General features: G+C 40.0%; 1 protein-coding gene across 1 annotated transcript in view; it reads left to right on the top strand.

The window, feature by feature from the left end:
* The window catches only part of Fap (fibroblast activation protein alpha), a 73338-nt gene that overhangs the window by 39666 nt on the left and 15636 nt on the right, over positions 1-18036 (top strand). Inside the window, exons 15-20 of the mRNA XM_048425830.3 lie at positions 1259-1312; positions 5332-5456; positions 9258-9305; positions 15314-15412; positions 15867-15936; positions 16678-16872. Of these exons, the coding sequence (XP_048281787.3) occupies positions 1259-1312; positions 5332-5456; positions 9258-9305; positions 15314-15412; positions 15867-15936; positions 16678-16872 (591 nt within the window). The remainder of the gene's footprint in view (positions 1-1258; positions 1313-5331; positions 5457-9257; positions 9306-15313; positions 15413-15866; positions 15937-16677; positions 16873-18036) is intronic.

Below are 18036 nucleotides of genomic sequence, written 5' to 3'. Positions count from 1 at the left end.
GAGGGGGGGACTCGAAGGTCCGAAGATCCTGTACTGGTTATAATGCTGGCTGGAGTGACCGAGGCTTGAGCTGCTCTGACGACAGTGAACTGTGGACTAGAAAGACAAAGACATGCCTCCTTTCCGTGTGCCTTCGACATGAGGCCCGACACAGTGAGGGATCAGTTCATCTTTCTTAAGTGAATGACAGGAAAGGGTAGATGTTTAGGGAAGATGGGGTGGAATAATTGTTATTTTCTGTGAGGGAGAGGAGAGAGGCAACTGGGAAAGCAGGCTGGGCTGCAGTGTTGGAGGGGACGGCAATACTGGAAACTTTGACAGCCTGGGAAAGCGACAAGGAGTACCACGGGGAGGGGAGTGAGCAGCTAATTCACACACTGTTTGAAAGAGTGTGGGAAAGGCAGGTGACAGTGATGGCTGGAGGCTGGTGACTTTAGTGCAGACATAAATAAATCAGATGGATGCAGGTTTTGAATACGAATTTCATACGAGAAATGTGTTGTGTTTTGTTGCCTCTTTTTCCTTTAAGGAACATTTTTTTTTTTTAAATGACACTGAGGATGCCTGAACTGTTAAGCTCTCCTGAGACTTAAAACAAACCTTGTTTATTCTAAACTTTTCACACTCTATTATGCTTTTCTTGAGGGAGAAAAAAAAAGACAGCTACCTTGAGATATTTCAATAAATTCACAGAGGAATGGAAGGCATGTCACCAAACTGGATTTTCCACTTCATAGCTATATTAAGACAGAACTGAGCCTGCACCTGGGTAGTTAGGTAGCAAGTTTGTTCTCCTGTGGTTTCTACTGCAGTTTGGTGAATAAACATGGCGTGTGATATGATCATACCATCCAGCTCAGGCGAGTTTCCTGACATGTCGGTGTAGAATAGAATCAAATGTGCTCTCAGTCATATACAAGGTAAATAATTTAGTTCTGAGAAAACAGTAAGCAATCATAATGGAAAAGGAAAAGTATAATATTAGTCTAAATAAGTCATTTTTCATGGCTCATACCTAATGAATCAGAATAAGGTATTTTGGTCATAAAAAGTGTACTCCGCTCAGTCTTTCCTTTCTCTCATGATCTGTAAACTACAGTAAATGCCCTAAGCTCAAATTATAGCAGTGATTCCTATACATAAGTGTTAATTAACAGTTTCATTAAATGAATGGGATTTTTGCCAAAGTTACTAATATTAGTGACAACACTTTTGTCATTTAATAATCAATGCTTAATGTTTCCTAAATTCATTTCAGGTTTTATTCTAGCAATGAATTTGAAGGTTACCCTGGAAGAAGAAACATCTACAGGTAATTTAGGTCAATCCAAAATAGTATTGATACGTAGATACAGAGATGCATAGATATTTTAGTGGAATTGAATCATAACCCTAAGCAGATAAAGAATGCTTCTTGAAGTGTGAAATGTAATAAAATTCACTTGTAAGTTAAGGTAAATAATTCAGAAAATGATATACATGATACTAATATAAGTCATATGCTCCCAAAATAGGAACCAACTTAAAACGTTTTCATTTGAAAAAGAACAATATAGGAAATCCTAACGATGATATAACTACTAAATATTTTTGTACAGTAGTAGATATTTCAAAAACTTGGAGCTAATTCAGGACTTTTATTTACTAATGTGCATTTATTGAGTGCTTGCTGTATGTCCCACTCTTTTTACTCTTGTCATGTGGTCTCCACTCTGGCTCACCTTGCTCTAACCAGCTCCTTCCCTATATCAGTCGCTGAAGTTCAACCCAGTTGTGGTGTGGGAGAATTTTCTGTTTTCTGTCAATCATATTTTAATAAAATGCTGATTGGCCAGGCAGGCAGTATAGGCAGGAAAGCCAGACAGGAAGTAGGGGTGGAGCAAGGAGAACAGGAGAATTCTGGGAAGCAGGGAAGTTCCTCTGCGATTCCTGCGCAGACCATCGAAGAGGCAACATGTAAGCTGTCACACTGAGAAAGGTAATGAGCCCATGTGGCTAACATAGATAAGGATAATGGGGTAATGTAAGTTATAAGAGGTAATAAGAAGCCTGACCGAATGAGTCAATCAGTTTATAACCTTATGGAGTCCTGTGTGTAATTTCTCTTTGGGATTTGCCGGCTGTTGGGGTACCGGGCGGGACGGAAACCCCAACAAGCCGGCCCTCATGTTACATATGGCGCCCAGACGTGGATAGGTGAGTCCACGGAAGGCCTGGGAGAGTTTGGGAAAGAGTAGAGTGGGGTATGTTTTCTTGGTGGCAGCAGTTTTTCGGTTCTGCTCTGCTTGCTAGAGGCGGGCAAGTGCTCTCATCTAGGAGAGGCTTCTTGACTCAGCCTTGGCTGCAAAACCTTGCAGCTCATTGGGAGGTCCTGCCACGAAACACTTGGATGCTGTTGGTGGAGAGCAGAGCGCATGCTTTTCGGTCGTAGCAGGAAAAAAGCTGTGCTGTTTTGAAGTGCCGGCTTTCTGGGCTGTCCTGCCAGGACAAACTCTGACTCTTGCAGGCAGGCAGTCCGACTGAGTGTGGTCTGTGAGCAGAATGATGCAGCTTGCTTGCTAGCAAGGACCTTGAAATGCCATAGAGTTGTGGCAGTGAACACAGTTCTGGCTGGTATCTCAGCCATGAGACTGGAGAGCTGGGGAGTGGGCTAGATCCAGCCATCAAAGCCATGGTTTTAGGCTCATATGGTCAGAAAAAGAGAGACATATAGTAAAAGAAAGATTCAAAGTTAAAGAAAACCTCTAAATGGTTTACAGTGTTTTAAAAATATATGCAGGTTTAAAGTTAAAGTTCTTAAAAGGAAAGAAAGAGAGTAGTTGGGTGTGATGGTACACACCTTTAATCCCAATGACTGGGAGGCAGAGGCATATTGACCTCTGAGACTTTAAGGGGTCGAGGTAGATTGACCTCTGTGACCTCAAGGTGTGGTAGTACACGCCTTTAATCCCAATGCCTGGGAGGCAGAGACAGATCTCTGTGAGTTCAAGGTGTGGTAGCATACACCTTTAATCTCAGCACTGGGGAGGCAGAGACAGGAGGATCTCTGTGAGTTCAAAGACAGCCTGGTCTACAGTGTTATTCCAGGACAAAGATATACAAAGATCCTGTCTCAAAAAGTAAAAGTAAAAATAAAAGAAATAGAGGTTAAAATAAAGCCATATAAAGATGGAAAATACACAGAGAATGTTCATACTGTATGCTATTATGCTCTCTTTAAATTGTTTGATTGCTGAGGAAGGAGCAACAACTGCTAAAAGACTTTTGTTTATAAATGCTGCTGAACTAACCCAAAATAGAAATTTTGAAAATACCTTGGCTTCAAAATTGAAGTCAAAAGGTATGTTACTTTGGAGAAGAGATTTTGCTTTTGTTTCCACAGAAAACGAGAGGCTTTGGATTTATTCAGAGTTAAGAAAAATCACCTTTGACCAAGGGAGGCCACCTGAAAAATCTCCGACAGGAATAGATGGCCCAGATGTCTGAGTTTTACATCCAGAACAGATTCAAGACTACTGCCTGAGATGATCAAGACTCACAGGATACTCCAGTCAGGACTTGATTATAACTCTAAATTTTCTTTAGGTCCCCATAAGATCATCAGCGCCCCCAACCAGCAGGAAGTAGCCTGAAATACTACGCCCACATTCCCAACAAATGGACTATGGGTATTTTTCTTTGTTTAAAAAAAAAAAGAGGGAAATGGTGTGGGAGAATTTTCTGTTTTCTGTCAATCATATTTTAATAAAATGCTGATTGGCCAGGCAGGCAGTATAGGCAGGAAAGCCAGACAGGAAGTAGGGGTGGAGCAAGGAGAACAGGAGAATTCTGGGAAGCAGGGAAGTTCCTCTGCGATTCCTGCGCAGACCATCGAAGAGGCAACATGTAAGCTGTCACACTGAGAAAGGTAATGAGCCCATGTGGCTAACATAGATAAGGATAATGGGGTAATGTAAGTTATAAGAGGTAATAAGAAGCCTGACCGAATGAGTCAATCAGTTTATAACCTTATGGAGTCCTGTGTGTAATTTCTCTTTGGGATTTGCCGGCTGTTGGGGTACCGGGCGGGACGGAAACCCCAACAAGCCGGCCCTCATGTTACACAGTTGTACTGTTGATGGGTGGAATAGTAACCAAAAGACTCCTTTCTGCCTATACAAATAGAAACAGTGGTTAGCCTTGCCGGTGCTCTACTATAAACCAACTATCGTCTTAACCGATTCGCACCTGTAATTGTGTTGAATTTTAATAACTTTTAGGAAGTAGAAAATATTGTTGGAGTTGAGATTTGAATGTGAGTATGCTGTCCTCTGAGCCCTTACTGTTAACTCTCTTCCTTCCATTTCCAAGATCACACAAAAATTCAAGCACGGTATCTGTAAGAGGAAAAACAAAAAACAAAAAACAAAACAAAAACCAACAACAACAGCAACAAAAAAAAAGCCCTGTTATTCATAGTCCTCTTTCACACCTGGATACACATTTACCTTTCAGTTGGGAATCCTCCTCTGGAAACAACCATGCCTCTAGACCCCCACTGTCGCGCTCAAGACAATCTCAGAGAGAAGGAAGAGAACGATTTGGGAGGTGGCAGAGCCCACCCTGGCAGCCAGAATGGGCTCTGACACAGCCTGACCCTTGGCAGAGCACCGTTGAGCATCCCCAAAAAGGGATTCTGATGAAGTGTTTGCTGAGAAGTTCAGAAATCTATTTATTGAAACTAATGACTCCATTCCAGAACCGCAGTGTGGGGACGTGGAGGAAGGAAAGTTGCAGCTTGACCTGTGGGGGATGGAAGGGCAATGACTTCAGACACAGGGCTCAAAAGCCCACACGTCCCATTGAAAGGATGAAAGGTTCCGGAGGCAAATAGAATATGGCTTCTTATTTCCACATTACTAACATCCCCTTCCAGACATAGAAAAGAATAGAGACTCCTTCTTGGTCATGCTTCCAGGTTCCTTTGGGTGTTTTGATGTGGAGTAAGAAGAGAAGAGGCAGGGGTGGGAGATCTCCAACTATTTCATAAGCAATTAATGGCTATGAGAAACCATTACCTCATTGCCATCGCGAGTGTTCTACAGCTCTCCCACTTCGGGAAAGCCACAGAGGGCTTCTCCCTCAAATCCTGTGCCTCTTCAGGCAAAAATGGATCAAAAATCAAGCTACATCAAAACACTGTGATTCCCCTCTACTTTAAATGATATTGGCAACAGAAAAATAGAGTGGGTTTGATGTCAATATGTAAATTAGTCACTTTACATGGAGTAGTACATTTTGATAAATACAATCTCAAAATTTCAGCTTAGCTTTATTTTCATTTCCTTCTAGAATTAGCATTGGAAACTCTCCTCCGAGCAAGAAGTGTGTTACTTGCCATCTAAGGAAAGAAAGGTGCCAATATTACACAGCAAGTTTCAGCTACGACGCCAAGTACTATGCACTCATCTGCTACGGTAGGTGACGGACCTAACATAAGCATCGCCATGCCCATTGCCATTGTCATCATCCTTGTCACGCCATCTGATTGCGTGAAGCTTTTCATCTTTTGAGAACCTGTTATATACATGGATCTAATCGAATGCCTAAGGCTTGGGGCAAGGAACAGCATAGGAAAGTATTATCCTTGCTTGTTTGTGTTCGAGGAAACTGAGTAACCAGATATGGTGCATGGCTCTGTTGGGCAATCGTCAGGGCTGAAGCAAGAGTTGGCTGCCTCTCATCTTCTCACTCTTAGACGTCATTTTCCTCATCACTATGATGTCGCATGCAGACACCATCTACCAGACAGGTACAGAAGGAGAAATGTAAAAACAGAAGTGTTTTGTCTGATAGTGTGGTTGTTCTGCTTGGGCCTCGTTTGTGGGAAAAGTGTCAAAGAACAATGACCCAGAAACCTGAGATTAGCACAGTGAAGACAAATTATCCTTCCAATTCTAGTATCAAATGAGGACAGAAAATAAATCTTTGTCATTCTTTCCTTCCTCTCAAAAGTTGGAAGACAGGTGAGTAACTCATTCAAATATTAACAAATGGACCGCTGTAGCACAACACAGAAAGCATTTCTTAGACCACGGTCACATTTTACAAATCCTTTGCTGTCTAGATAAGTTGATTTTATTCACATGTTATCTTGAATAAACAACAAAAAATACAAGTTAAGATAACACTACAAACCAATGGAATCGATGACTATTGAGGGTTTAGTAGAATCTCTAATCTAGAATTGCTCCACTGTCACGCTAGCTAATGCTAGTTTAGGGGAGTGGGTAGCACACTTGGTAGGAAATTCAACAAAGTGCACGCCTTCCTCCTGTTCCTGATACCAATTACTCCTGTGCAGGTAGGTGACTTAGAGAACAATGGAACCTTCCATCAATTGAGATCTCTACTCAGCTGCAGAGGCCTCCTGTGGGTTTCCTGCATAATGAACAAGAATTAACGATATGCCACTTCCCTTAATCCAACAAGCTGGCTCTAGAACCTGAGCCACGGCTCATTTGCCTATGTAGACATGAATAACCATTTTAACCCGAATGCTCCCTTCAAGATGTCACAAGATGTCAGTTTGAAATAACACTTCCATAAAATGTTTGGTCAGTGGCATCTTTGAAATGTCAAGAGATTGTTGTTCATGGCCATATGTGCTGATTGTGATTGTGGCATTTAAAGGTAAACATTAAATGTCCCTCTCAAGTTATATGCAACATTTTCCAACCCAAACGCTATATTTATGTAACATGTATCAAAAGCTTACATGTCAGGCACACAGCATTCTTGAACTAAGGATGCTGGAGCATCTGTTTATCTCTCTCTCCTGGAAGGCTGGGTGGGCTCATCTCTTTAGTCACGCTACTCATAATTGGAAGATGAATGTCTAATACATTACACATAGGCATCGTGGAACCGCGAAAGAATAACTGCCTTTTGCAAACTCTACCAAGATAGTTGCTTTTTGCTATGCTATTCGCTGATAAAGGCAACAGTGTCGCATTAACATATAGGCATTTATAGCGGTATGCACTCTGTATTTGAATAACGTGATACAGCTCTTGGGAAGAGCATGCTAACACATTTTGTATCGCTTCTCTCTAGTATCTACTTGAACCTAAATGTTCACTGAAGCATAGATAAGGAACCAAAGACTAAACCCTCATCAAAAGTTGGTGGCAGAGTCCTTTCTAGAACTTGAATCGCCTGACTTTTCCACCACACACTCTTCCTCGGCAGTATGGTAATTTCCCATTTAGCAAAAAATACACTGTGTGGGAAGCATCACATCGTCTGGTGTTTTTGAAGCTCCAGTAAAATGAGTCACTGCACCATCATAGGAAAAACCTTGAAATCTTTCTCTTCAGGGCTAAGAGTAATGCCTCATTATGTAACTTTCAAACTCTCCAAAGGGCTGTTGAGCCCTGGAAGACAGGATTAATGCAGGTAAAAATCATATCGGTAACGCAGGACAAAACCAGCACAAAACAAGAATTTTAGGCGTTGATGCCATGTCTCTAGGGCTCATGTCCTCATCCTGCTGGGTCATGGACAGTCCGTCATTGGTTTGTCTCTTAGTTAAAGATTAAAATACAATTGTGGGCTTTCGCTACTGGAAGCATATGCCCATGAAAATTCCGTATGATGGATGCTAATATATTAAAGCCGAGCAATTTAAACTGCCTTGTCTTCTTAGATTCTAGCCCCAAATGTAATATGCATGTGTGTCCCTTTTGATAGCTTTGAAGCAACACTGAGTCTCAGGAAGAGCTTTTCAGTTATGTTCTTTCTCAAAACACTCTCGACTGTCACATAAGGACTGGGATTTTTGAGAAAGCCAAAATAAAAATCTCTTCCTTCTTGTCTCAAGTTATACTAAGAAGTAAGGGCAGAAATCAAAATATTAACTTTATTATTCATAAAGTCTAGTCAGAGAATGTGACAGAGGTAAACTGTGTGCCTTCTAACACTGCCCCCCACAATTACAGTTGTACAAACATGGGTACCGGTGTGGAGTTCCAGGATTCGCCCATGGGGCTTGGCACTTAGAACTCTACGGAATAAATCAGAAGCATGTTTTCCACAGGGAGAAAGCTGCCAGGAACCAGCCAGAAGGCCCCATTCATAAGCAGGTCTCCTAAGAACTCAGAGAAGTCCCTCTTCTGCTTTATTTGGGGCCAAGGACCTAATTCTAATGAGGCTCTCTTAAAGCAGAAGGAAATATTTAGAATGCAAGAGCAGCTACCCAGCTATGCATGTTGCTTTTTAATCCACTGGGTAAATGCACTCCTTAAAAGTGTACTCTGCTTATTAATTTACTCCACACTTCAGATAAGAGGTAGCATGTTTGTTTATTTGTTTGTTTGTTTGTTTACATATTGTTAAAATGACCAGTTTCTACATAGAGAAGCTAAATTTTGCAAAACACAGTAGGGAATGATGTCCTGGACAGAGCGTCCACCTTACGGACGAATGTATTGGTCATTACTAAAGATGCTGTTAGCTGACAGTTTATGCCAAGTTTGGAGATTGATTTAGTCACAGGCCATATCCAATGGTTGTGCTCTGTGCTGGGGGATGAGGACCTATCTTGTTGCCCTGTTATGACAACTCTGAAAGTTGCATAGCTTGCTGGAGGCTTGGCTTGAGTCTCTGTAACAGATGTTACAACCCACCTTCCCTCATGACCCCATCCCTCCTTCTTTAACCCCTCAAGCATCGCCTCAATATCACTCTTCCTCGTGCCACAAATTACTAGCCCCCAAAACGTGACCTAAAACAGCATATTAGAAAATGAAATATAGTCTATGAAAGATTATTTCTACGTGTAATAATCAGAAAGTTAAAAGGTGTTAGCTTTTACCCGCCAAATGAACTCAACATTCAACAGAAATACAACCTAGGTACTGATGAAGGTTGCCTGATAATGCACAACTAAAACTTGTCCAATGCCGTGTGACATCTTCCCAGAAGGCCATTTGCAGCTTCTGAGGTTTTCCTGTGTAATTAATCAGGTTTTCACCACCCAGGTTTACTCCTAGAAAAGCTGCAGCCCAGGTAAGACTTTTCTCACATCTGTTCTTTGGGTTTTGATATGATGCACGTTGTTGAAATGTAACTTAAAATGCTTGCTTCTCTATGGATAAAAAAAAAAAGTCACTGAAGAATTAAAGGATGTGCTTGGCACTAGTCTACAAGCAATTCTGGCTGAACGTGAAATGTTATTTTTAAAAGCAGTCACATTTTTGTTTCCATCCTGTACACAGGCCCTGGCCTCCCCATTTCAACTCTCCACGACGGCAGAACAGACCAAGGTACTCTCCCGCATCTAAAGATATCCTGAGTTGTCTACCACGAGCCACTGCAGTGGGCATAGTCAGTTGGTCCACCTTGAGAGCAGGAATTATAAAGCAACGCTGTCATCATAAAGTGTAGTATTCCACAGATTCAGATGCTGCTTGGATTAAACCTGATCACTTGAAGCTTGGTACTTATTGGCAGAGGCAATGTGACATAATAGAAATCGCACCACAGAGATTCGTTCTCTCCTCCCCCAATCTTCTAAAACCACAGAAGATTAGAATCAGAAAGAATATTTACATATTTCCTTTCTCCTCAAAAAACGAAAAAAAAAGAATTACTGTTTTTCGAGGAGTTTCTTCTTCTTCTTCTTCTTCTTCTTCTTCTTCTTCTTCTTCTTCTTCTTCTTCTTCTTCTTCTTCTTCTTCTTCTTCTCCTCTTCCTCCTCCTCCTCCTCCTCCTCCTCCTTCTCCTCCTCCTCCTCTTCCTCCTTCTTCTTCTTCCTCTTTCTCTTCTTCTTCCTCTTCCTCTTCTTTTCTTTTTCTTCTCCTCCTCCTCCTCCTCCATATACTTCTTCTTCATATATTCTTACTGCATCACCCCCATACTGGCAAGGGAATCCAAGCATTACTTCTCCGATTCAGTTCAGAGCAGAGAGGATTGCCATGCCAGCACTGTCGTGTGTTTTGCTTTGAGTTAGCAGCTATATCACATTGTTGCCATGTGTGAAACCTCTGGAATTTGGGGATGCTTTCTATTTTTGATGACTGTCATCAGAATTCTCCTCTACCTTGAATTTGTGATGGCGGTTAAAGCCGCTCACAGTTAAGATGGGCAGTTTTGCTTTCCACAGGGTTATTCAACCGTATAATTGCCCGATGTTCTTGCTGATGGCTCCATAGTATCCTCTGATTGGTCATTGAATTAAACACCAAATGATCAGAGTTGCTGGTGAGCAGGGGTGATGCGGGGCAAGCAGATGCTTCTTCCTTCAGCACTCATGCCTGCAGCTGTCCCTGGGCACCCGGCTGACAAGTCAGGACACTGCTTGGGGATTAGGTTTGTGTCAGATTAATGGCTCAAGAAGAGGTGAAAATGAAGATGTGTGGAAAAGGCCAGGGATTAAGAAGCAGGACAGTTGATTTAGTTTCATTTTAAAGTTATTTAACCTTGTGTCTAATAATAAGACGATTTGATGCACAACTGATTAAATTTGTTAATTAGACATATTCAACACTCAGGGAACAATACTTTGAAGCAATGCTGCTTTCAAGTCCTGAAGTTTTTGTTTTAATGGAAATCTCCATAGATATTTAAAGACCATCTTATGACCACTCTAAAATATAACTTCTCTTCCTTTCCTCCATCAAATGAAGTTCTATATCCCAGCTTTTTTTCTTGATGTTCTTGTGATATTCTGGGCAGATACTAATCTTTTTAATGCCTTTGAAGTTTTATTATACCGCTCTCTGCATGCATCATATATATTTTTATATTTTCTAATTCAAGAAACCACTCAAGTTCTTTTAGAGAACAGATCCACCAACTTGTCTAATGAGAACAGTATTCTTTTGCACTGTATTAGTTACTTTCCTCATTGTTCCAACTGAATCCCTGTAAGAAGCAGCTTGCAGGATACAGTCCATCATGCTTAGAAAGCATGGTGGTAGGATCTTGAGGCAGCTGGCCCTGTTACATCTGCAGTCCAGGAGCAGAGAAAGGGCAAGAAAGGCAGAAGAGTCTCTTAGTGACTAAACAGGCTCTGCCTCCTGAGTGTTCTAAATGAAAAAGTGAAAGTTACGCCCTTTCAATGCTGCAGCATGCATGGGCAGTCCATATGTGGTGGTTCTGTTGATCTTGTCCACATTGGGCTTCATGGCCTAAGCTGATGAAGATGACTGACCAGGTCTTCTCCTCAAGAGGCCACCAGATCTCATCATAGATGACTGTGAGCCACCATTTGGCTGCTGGGAATTGAACTCAGGACCTTTGGAAGAGCAGGCAGTGCTCTTAACTGCTGAGTCATCTCTCCAGCCCTCCTGAATGTTCTACAACCTTCCAAAACAGCGTAAGTTTGCCATTCACTGAAGAGCAAATATTCTAAAACATGAGTCTATGGGGGAAACATTTTCTATCCAAACCACATCATATGCTTATCACAAATATAGATTCCCAGAGATTCCAGACCAGTCCAGTTTGAATTATGCTTGGGAATCCACACTTTTAATAAACATCTAACTGCTATTTTCTAGCAGATTCTGAACACTACATTTAGGGTTTTTTTTTTAAACCCAATATTCATTTCATTTTGTACCAGCAATCTTCATTCAGCAAATGTTGGGCATTTACTAATGGAGGTCTTATATTACACTAGGTACTATTTCTCTGAAATGATAGATGCCAGATTGGGCCTTCTTCCCGTCCTCGAGGAGATTAGAGACTAACAGGCAATGCAAATGTGGGAGCAGGCAACAGTGAGAAAAGGATATGTAGGGATCAGAGAAAGGAAACGTGGGAAATGCAAAAACCTAAAGGGAGCGCCCCAGTCTAGGTTACCACAGGTAGGAAATGTTTCCTAATGACATTCATGAAACCTGAGATTCTTGGATATGCAAGAGGTTGATGCCATTTGGATGGTTGACTGGAACATTTGCTTTTCACTCACAAAGTACTGATTGTGGAGAAAAGGCCTTTGAGGAGATGAGGACATTTGTTTTGAATATCGAGTTCAAAGTACTGATAGGACCTGCAAGTTGAGCTGGTTGGCCTATGGTGACTTTGATTTGGGGAACTGAATGTGAAAACGACAGTTGTACTGAAGAGGGTCATCAAGAAGTTGTTAGTGTACGGAGAATTTGGTGTCTACGGCCTTGGGAGTGGATGAGATGGTAAGTTAGGAAAAGGGAGCCTTCAGGATGCCAGTACTCAAGAAGTGAAAAGCAAAGACTGTTAAGGAGAGCAAGGAGAAAATCAAGAGGTCATCAGCCTTGAGATGGGGCTAAGGAAGGGAGAGATAGCAGGGTCTCAAGAAGACACTAGCAGACAAATGACAAAGACACAGGGACAGCTACTTTTTAGGGGCAGTTTCTAGAGAAGAGTGAAGGAGCTGGTGAGATTAAAGTGAAGTTGGACCCACATAGGAAATTAGTGTGTGTGTGTGTGTGTGTGTGTGTGTGTGTGTGTGTTTGTTTTAGCAAAGCCAACAGAGCTTTTACTGCATATGTCTTTGAAGAGAGTAGAAGAGTTGAATACTAGTTAGGAAAAGTTAATGTTCTGTAAGATGATAAGTATTTATCGAAATCTAATTGAAGAAATTATGAGGCTAAAGGGGCTTAAGGAATGATAGGTATAACACATAGAATGTGCCTGTAAATGCAACACATGAGACAGAGGGAGAGAGAGAGAGAGAGAGAGAGAGAGAGAGAGAGAGAGAGAGAGAGAGAGGAGAATCAGAAGTTCCAGATTAGCCTTGGCTACATTAGCTGCACTATACATGACCCAAGAAATAGAATAAGAAGTTCCTGAGAAATTGGGAAGGGTCCAGGAATACATGAAGAGATTAATCTCTTGTCGTGGGAAAGGAAGAAGAGTTTGCTGGTAGTTTTATGAATGTTTGGAAATCTTAGGGAAAACAATGAACTTCATTTCCTTTGCCAAGAAGAAAGTCATTTGAAAACAGCAGATTCTATTTGAATCAGATACTATGGAAACCCAGAGGTGTTGACACTTACCACTGAGGGTCAACTTGAAGTTAGTTGTTTTGGGCATTTCAGGTTCTCATTAAATTAAGTAACTGAATGACCTCAAGCTTTTCCACAGATTCTCCACAAAAATTAATTAATATGAAATACAGCATTTTGTATGACAAGCAAATATCAAATATATACCAATTTTAAAATTCAATTCAGTTTTGTCATTTAAAAAGTATCTACAAACATATGGAGTACAGACTCCATATCTGATGCTAGACCCTCAGGAGGCTCGAGGAGTAGTAATTATACAAGAATAAGTGAAGAGAAGAAAGAATATGGTCCAGGCTGTACCACCCTTTACAAACTGATAGCTTATACTGCACAGCCCCAGAGAGAAATCTTGATGTCACCTCTCACTGTTACCACAACCCAGGAAATTCTCTTTCTTTGTTCATAGATACAACAACTTCATGTTCACAATTCATAAGAATTCAACTCTAACTACAGAAGTATTGATTAGCTTTCCAATCAAACCTGGCACTTCATTAAGTCATAAAATTAAAGGTTCAGTAATTAATGACAGAAAGGCAATAGAGTTTATAAAATCATAGGATATAATAACACCTTTTATTTCCAGTACCTGTAGTCAAATGACAAGAATAGCAATCTATGAGTCCATTCTCCACTCTATACTCTTGCATCATACAGGGTTCACTTCTTCTGGGAGAACTCCATGTACAGACTTCACATAAAGGAAGGGAGAAGCTGGGTTCACTTAGATTTGTGCATTTAATCTTTGTGAGTTTTTAACTTCTAGTAGGTCACAAGTATTTCTTTTCTGATGGGTTACTCAATGCTAATGTGGAACTTATTATGTCTTTTATATAAATCATACCCAAAGCATTTCTATGTGTGCTAAGATTAAATATAACACGTTTTGGAACAAAATGCCATGAGCATACAAAAACAGAGAGCTATACGGGAAGTGGTTTGGCAAACAGAGTAGTTATAAGTCTCTAGTTCACGGTCTTCGGTGACCACTTTTCAAAAATGAATATAAACAAAAATCTTCAGGATTTATTTTGTAGCAATTACCATATCTCACAAGTCATCCACTTCTCCCTTTCACAGAAAATATAACTCTACATATTGTATGAAAACCTATTTTTTCTCATGAAAATGCTAGTTTCAAATTAAAACTTAGTTTTAAAAGCTTCCTTAATATAAACCCATTTACATGTATTACCAATATGTAACATTCAGAGGATCAACTAATTTACTCAGTACGAAACATTAGAGTGTGGAAATATAACTCATCTCAATAGAATAGAAACTTTTGTTTTGTTCTGAGGGAGGGCCTTTTAGGCTATTGATCAGGCTAATCTCAAACTCACTTCGATGTGAGCCAAGTGAACTTTGAACTCACAGCCTCCCAAACATTGAAATTATAGATAGGATGCACTACTCCGGAGTATGAACAGCAACTTTGAGATTGTTGATCAGGTATGAGACAGATCAATACTGTGTAGTGATTTTTGAAAGAGATATATGACAATTTTGGGGAAAAGATTTTGAAAGAATCATGTCCATAGCAATTTACTTTCAACAAAAGAGAAATTTCTATATTAATCAAATATAACAGGAAAAGATTAAATAGAAATATAAAATCTCAGAAACAATGTTAACTCCTCACACTGAGTACATTAGGCTTGTAGTTATATCACCATTTCACCTAGATGAATCGATGATCTGGCTATTATATTTCCTCCTTTTAGTCAACTAAAATTTTAAAATAATGTCACCTATTCAGCTCCATGGCTTCACACTGAAAAAATACAGTTGGATGTGGCAAAACATGATCAAATTAGCATTGTTGCTCTTACATTTCTGCTCAAAGCATTGGAAATGGGCTTTTGGTTTGCATGTTTATTTGATTGGTTGGTTGCTTTTGGTTGGTTGGTGTTCTGAGACAGGGTTTCTCTCTGCATGGTCCTGGTTGTCCCGGAACTCACTCTGTAGACCAGGCTGGCCTCAAACTCACAGAGATCCACCTGCCTCGCCCTCCTGAGTGCTGGGATTAAAGGTGTGCGCCTCCATTGGCCAGCAAAATGTTGGTAACAGCTGTAAGAATCACTGAAGGTTACTGATGGAAGTGTGATGTCCTCACACTCGGACACAGTGCACAGACAGCTCATTGTGAATGCCAAGATGAGGTACCTGAAAGACCCTTGCTCAGTTACTCCAGCATTGTCCATACAAGCTGAAGGAATTTAAAGAAATTATTTGTATAAATACTATTAACTAATGCTGAACATTATATGTTTTTAAAGAAATCCAAATACTGGAAGAAAACAAGGAATTGGAAAATGCCCTGAGAAATATCCAGCTGCCTACAGAGGAAATTAAGAAGCTTGATGATGGTGAAATAAGTAAGACCTTTTAAAAACTTCTCACGTAGAGATGTGAAAGTGAACACTTCTCTCACTTAGAAAAATTACCGAGTAAATGTTAGAGTCCAAGCCACATGCTATATGCTCTCATTTAAAATAACGTTTCTGTAACAATATTTAGCTTTGTTAAACATTAGAATATGATTATCCATACAGTTGATCATCTACTTTTTCATAGCTCCCTCCCAACACCGACATTTTAAATACAGAGACTGTCTAATTTTAATTTTAGAATATGTGATTCTAGAATGAAAAATATTTTGAGATTTATAGTCCTTTGCAAATTAGACCTGAAATATGTGATAAAGTCAATTTAAAACATGTTCTTAATTCTTAATGGTTTACTTGTTATGGGTTGCTTTTATGCTGTGTATTGCCAAACGATAGTATACCTGTGACGGAATAATTATTCTCTCTTCTTCTGTTTCCAAAGCTTTATGGTACAAGATGATTCTCCCTCCTCAGTTTGACAGATCAAAGAAGTACCCTTTGCTAATCCAAGTGTATGTAATATTTTCTTTAGTGTAAAAACTATTTACTGAAAATATGCTGGATGAAATACACATTTATGAAATAGAATGAACCATTCTCCTTGGTAACAGTTCCTATTGATGCTGTTTTTATATATTCCCCCAACTAATCAGCGTAAATAAAATATGGTTATTTAAAATTTAAAATTTGAGATTTGAGATGGACTTGCCTGCATTTGTTGTGTTGAATTTCCTTGGGATGGCAAATTGCCGAATGTGTCAGAATACCTTTGAGATAGAGAGATTGCAGCCAAATTTAAAAAAAAAAGTGTAAATCATCTTAACATCTTATGTAATTGAGTTAGAAATGAAATAAAGGAATGGAATACATTTAGTGGAATCACACCCAAAATCAGGGCTGACCTACACACAACTTGCTTAAAACACCATGCAGTTTTTTTAGTATATCTTATGTCTGCTTTTAGCAAGTGGCAGGTGGCAGAAATGACGAAAAACCCACACATATTCCTTGAAATGCCAACCCTAGATGTATCCGTTTTGGGGAATAGGAGAGGCTGTGTCCCAAAACAACTTCCTTGTAGCAAACCTCTGGGGAAGCCTGGTCTCCTCTTGACTTAGAGCCAGATCTAATGTTATTGCTATTGGAATTTTTATCACATAATTGGCCTGGGAATTGCCCGAGTCAGTTCTAGGCTGTTGTGGGAAACTGAATTTTATCAAGAATTCAGAAATTAGTTCTTATTTTTCCTTTAGGTATGGAGGTCCCTGCAGCCAGAGTGTAAAGTCTGTCTTTGCTGTTCATTGGATAACTTACCTTGCAAGTAAGGAGGGGATAGTTGTTGCCTTGGTGGATGGCCGAGGCACTGCCTTCCAAGGTGACAAATTCCTGTACGCGGTGTATCGAAAGCTGGGTGTGTATGAAGTGGAGGACCAGATCACCGCTGTCAGGTGAGCGCCGCTCCATCGAGCTGTCCACACACAACAAATGTGGCACAAACACTCGTGTAGTTCATACCAGGGGCCCCTGAACGTGGTAGGTGTGTCCTCCCACTGAGCTATACACCCAACCATGTTTTCAATTCCTAATGACTTCCATTTTTTGTGCTTTTTTTTTGGTCTAGTTTCCTGAAACAATTATTGGTTATTAACAGATCTTTTGAACCAAATATGGGGAAAGTTGTTCACTGTGAAGCTTAATAAAAGTGCTGCATAGATGTGAAACATTCCAATGCACTTGTGTTTATTATCATGTCTCACATTTGGAAAAGAAAAAAGAAAAATATTACATAACTTTAGCAATAATTTTCAGGAAATCAGATATCCAAAGGTATTCAATCATTGTTGGCTCTACTCTTCAGTTTAGAAATGGTTCGGACCTTCAGCGCACTACAAGTTCTAGGTGCTGGGAATTCACTTGTGATTAAATTTGCTGTTAATTTTTGCTATGCTAACATGAATGTATATGCCAATTTTCCTTTAACAAAAAGCTCCTATTTTTATATAATAGAAATATTATTATGAAAGCATTTGGAAGGAAGGTAGATCTAATTTCTTCTCCTCCAGCGAGATTTCTTTTTCTATTGAGCTCTACATTTTTTCTCTGCTCCCTTCCCTACCTCTCCCCTCCCCTTCAACCCCTAGCTAGATTTCTAATCACAGTTTATGATTCCCCTATCTTTCTTGAATTGAAAAGGATGTCAGTAAAACTGCTGCTGCCCCAGGGGTTACTATACAGGGTTCCCCCAGACTCCCATTGCTATAATGTGAACAGGTGAAGCAAGTGAATAAGAACTTATCAGTCTAAAAGCGATGGGCTAACTGACTGATTGCGTTCATAGACACAGATGATTTTGTCCATGCAACAATTTATTATTGAATACCTGTTCAGAAGAAAGAGCAACTTAGAAAATTCAATAGAATATTTCTTTTATCCCCTTAGTATTTTGTTATTAGCAATATAGAGCAACATATGCAAAAGAGATTATATTTAACAGCTAGGATATAGACCCAGGCAGCACCTTTTTCTGTATTTCTGACTCAATCAAAGCAGAAAAGTTTAGATTCATATGTAACTAATTTTAAGAATAGAAAGACAGTCATGACTCATAGATT

The sequence above is a fragment of the Myodes glareolus genome, chromosome 21 (genome assembly GCF_982192425.1).
Source record: "Myodes glareolus chromosome 21, mMyoGla1.1, whole genome shotgun sequence".
Lineage (NCBI taxonomy): Eukaryota > Metazoa > Chordata > Mammalia > Rodentia > Cricetidae > Myodes > Myodes glareolus.
Note: the sequence above shows the minus strand (reverse complement) of the source record. Positions and strands in the feature narration are given on the sequence as shown.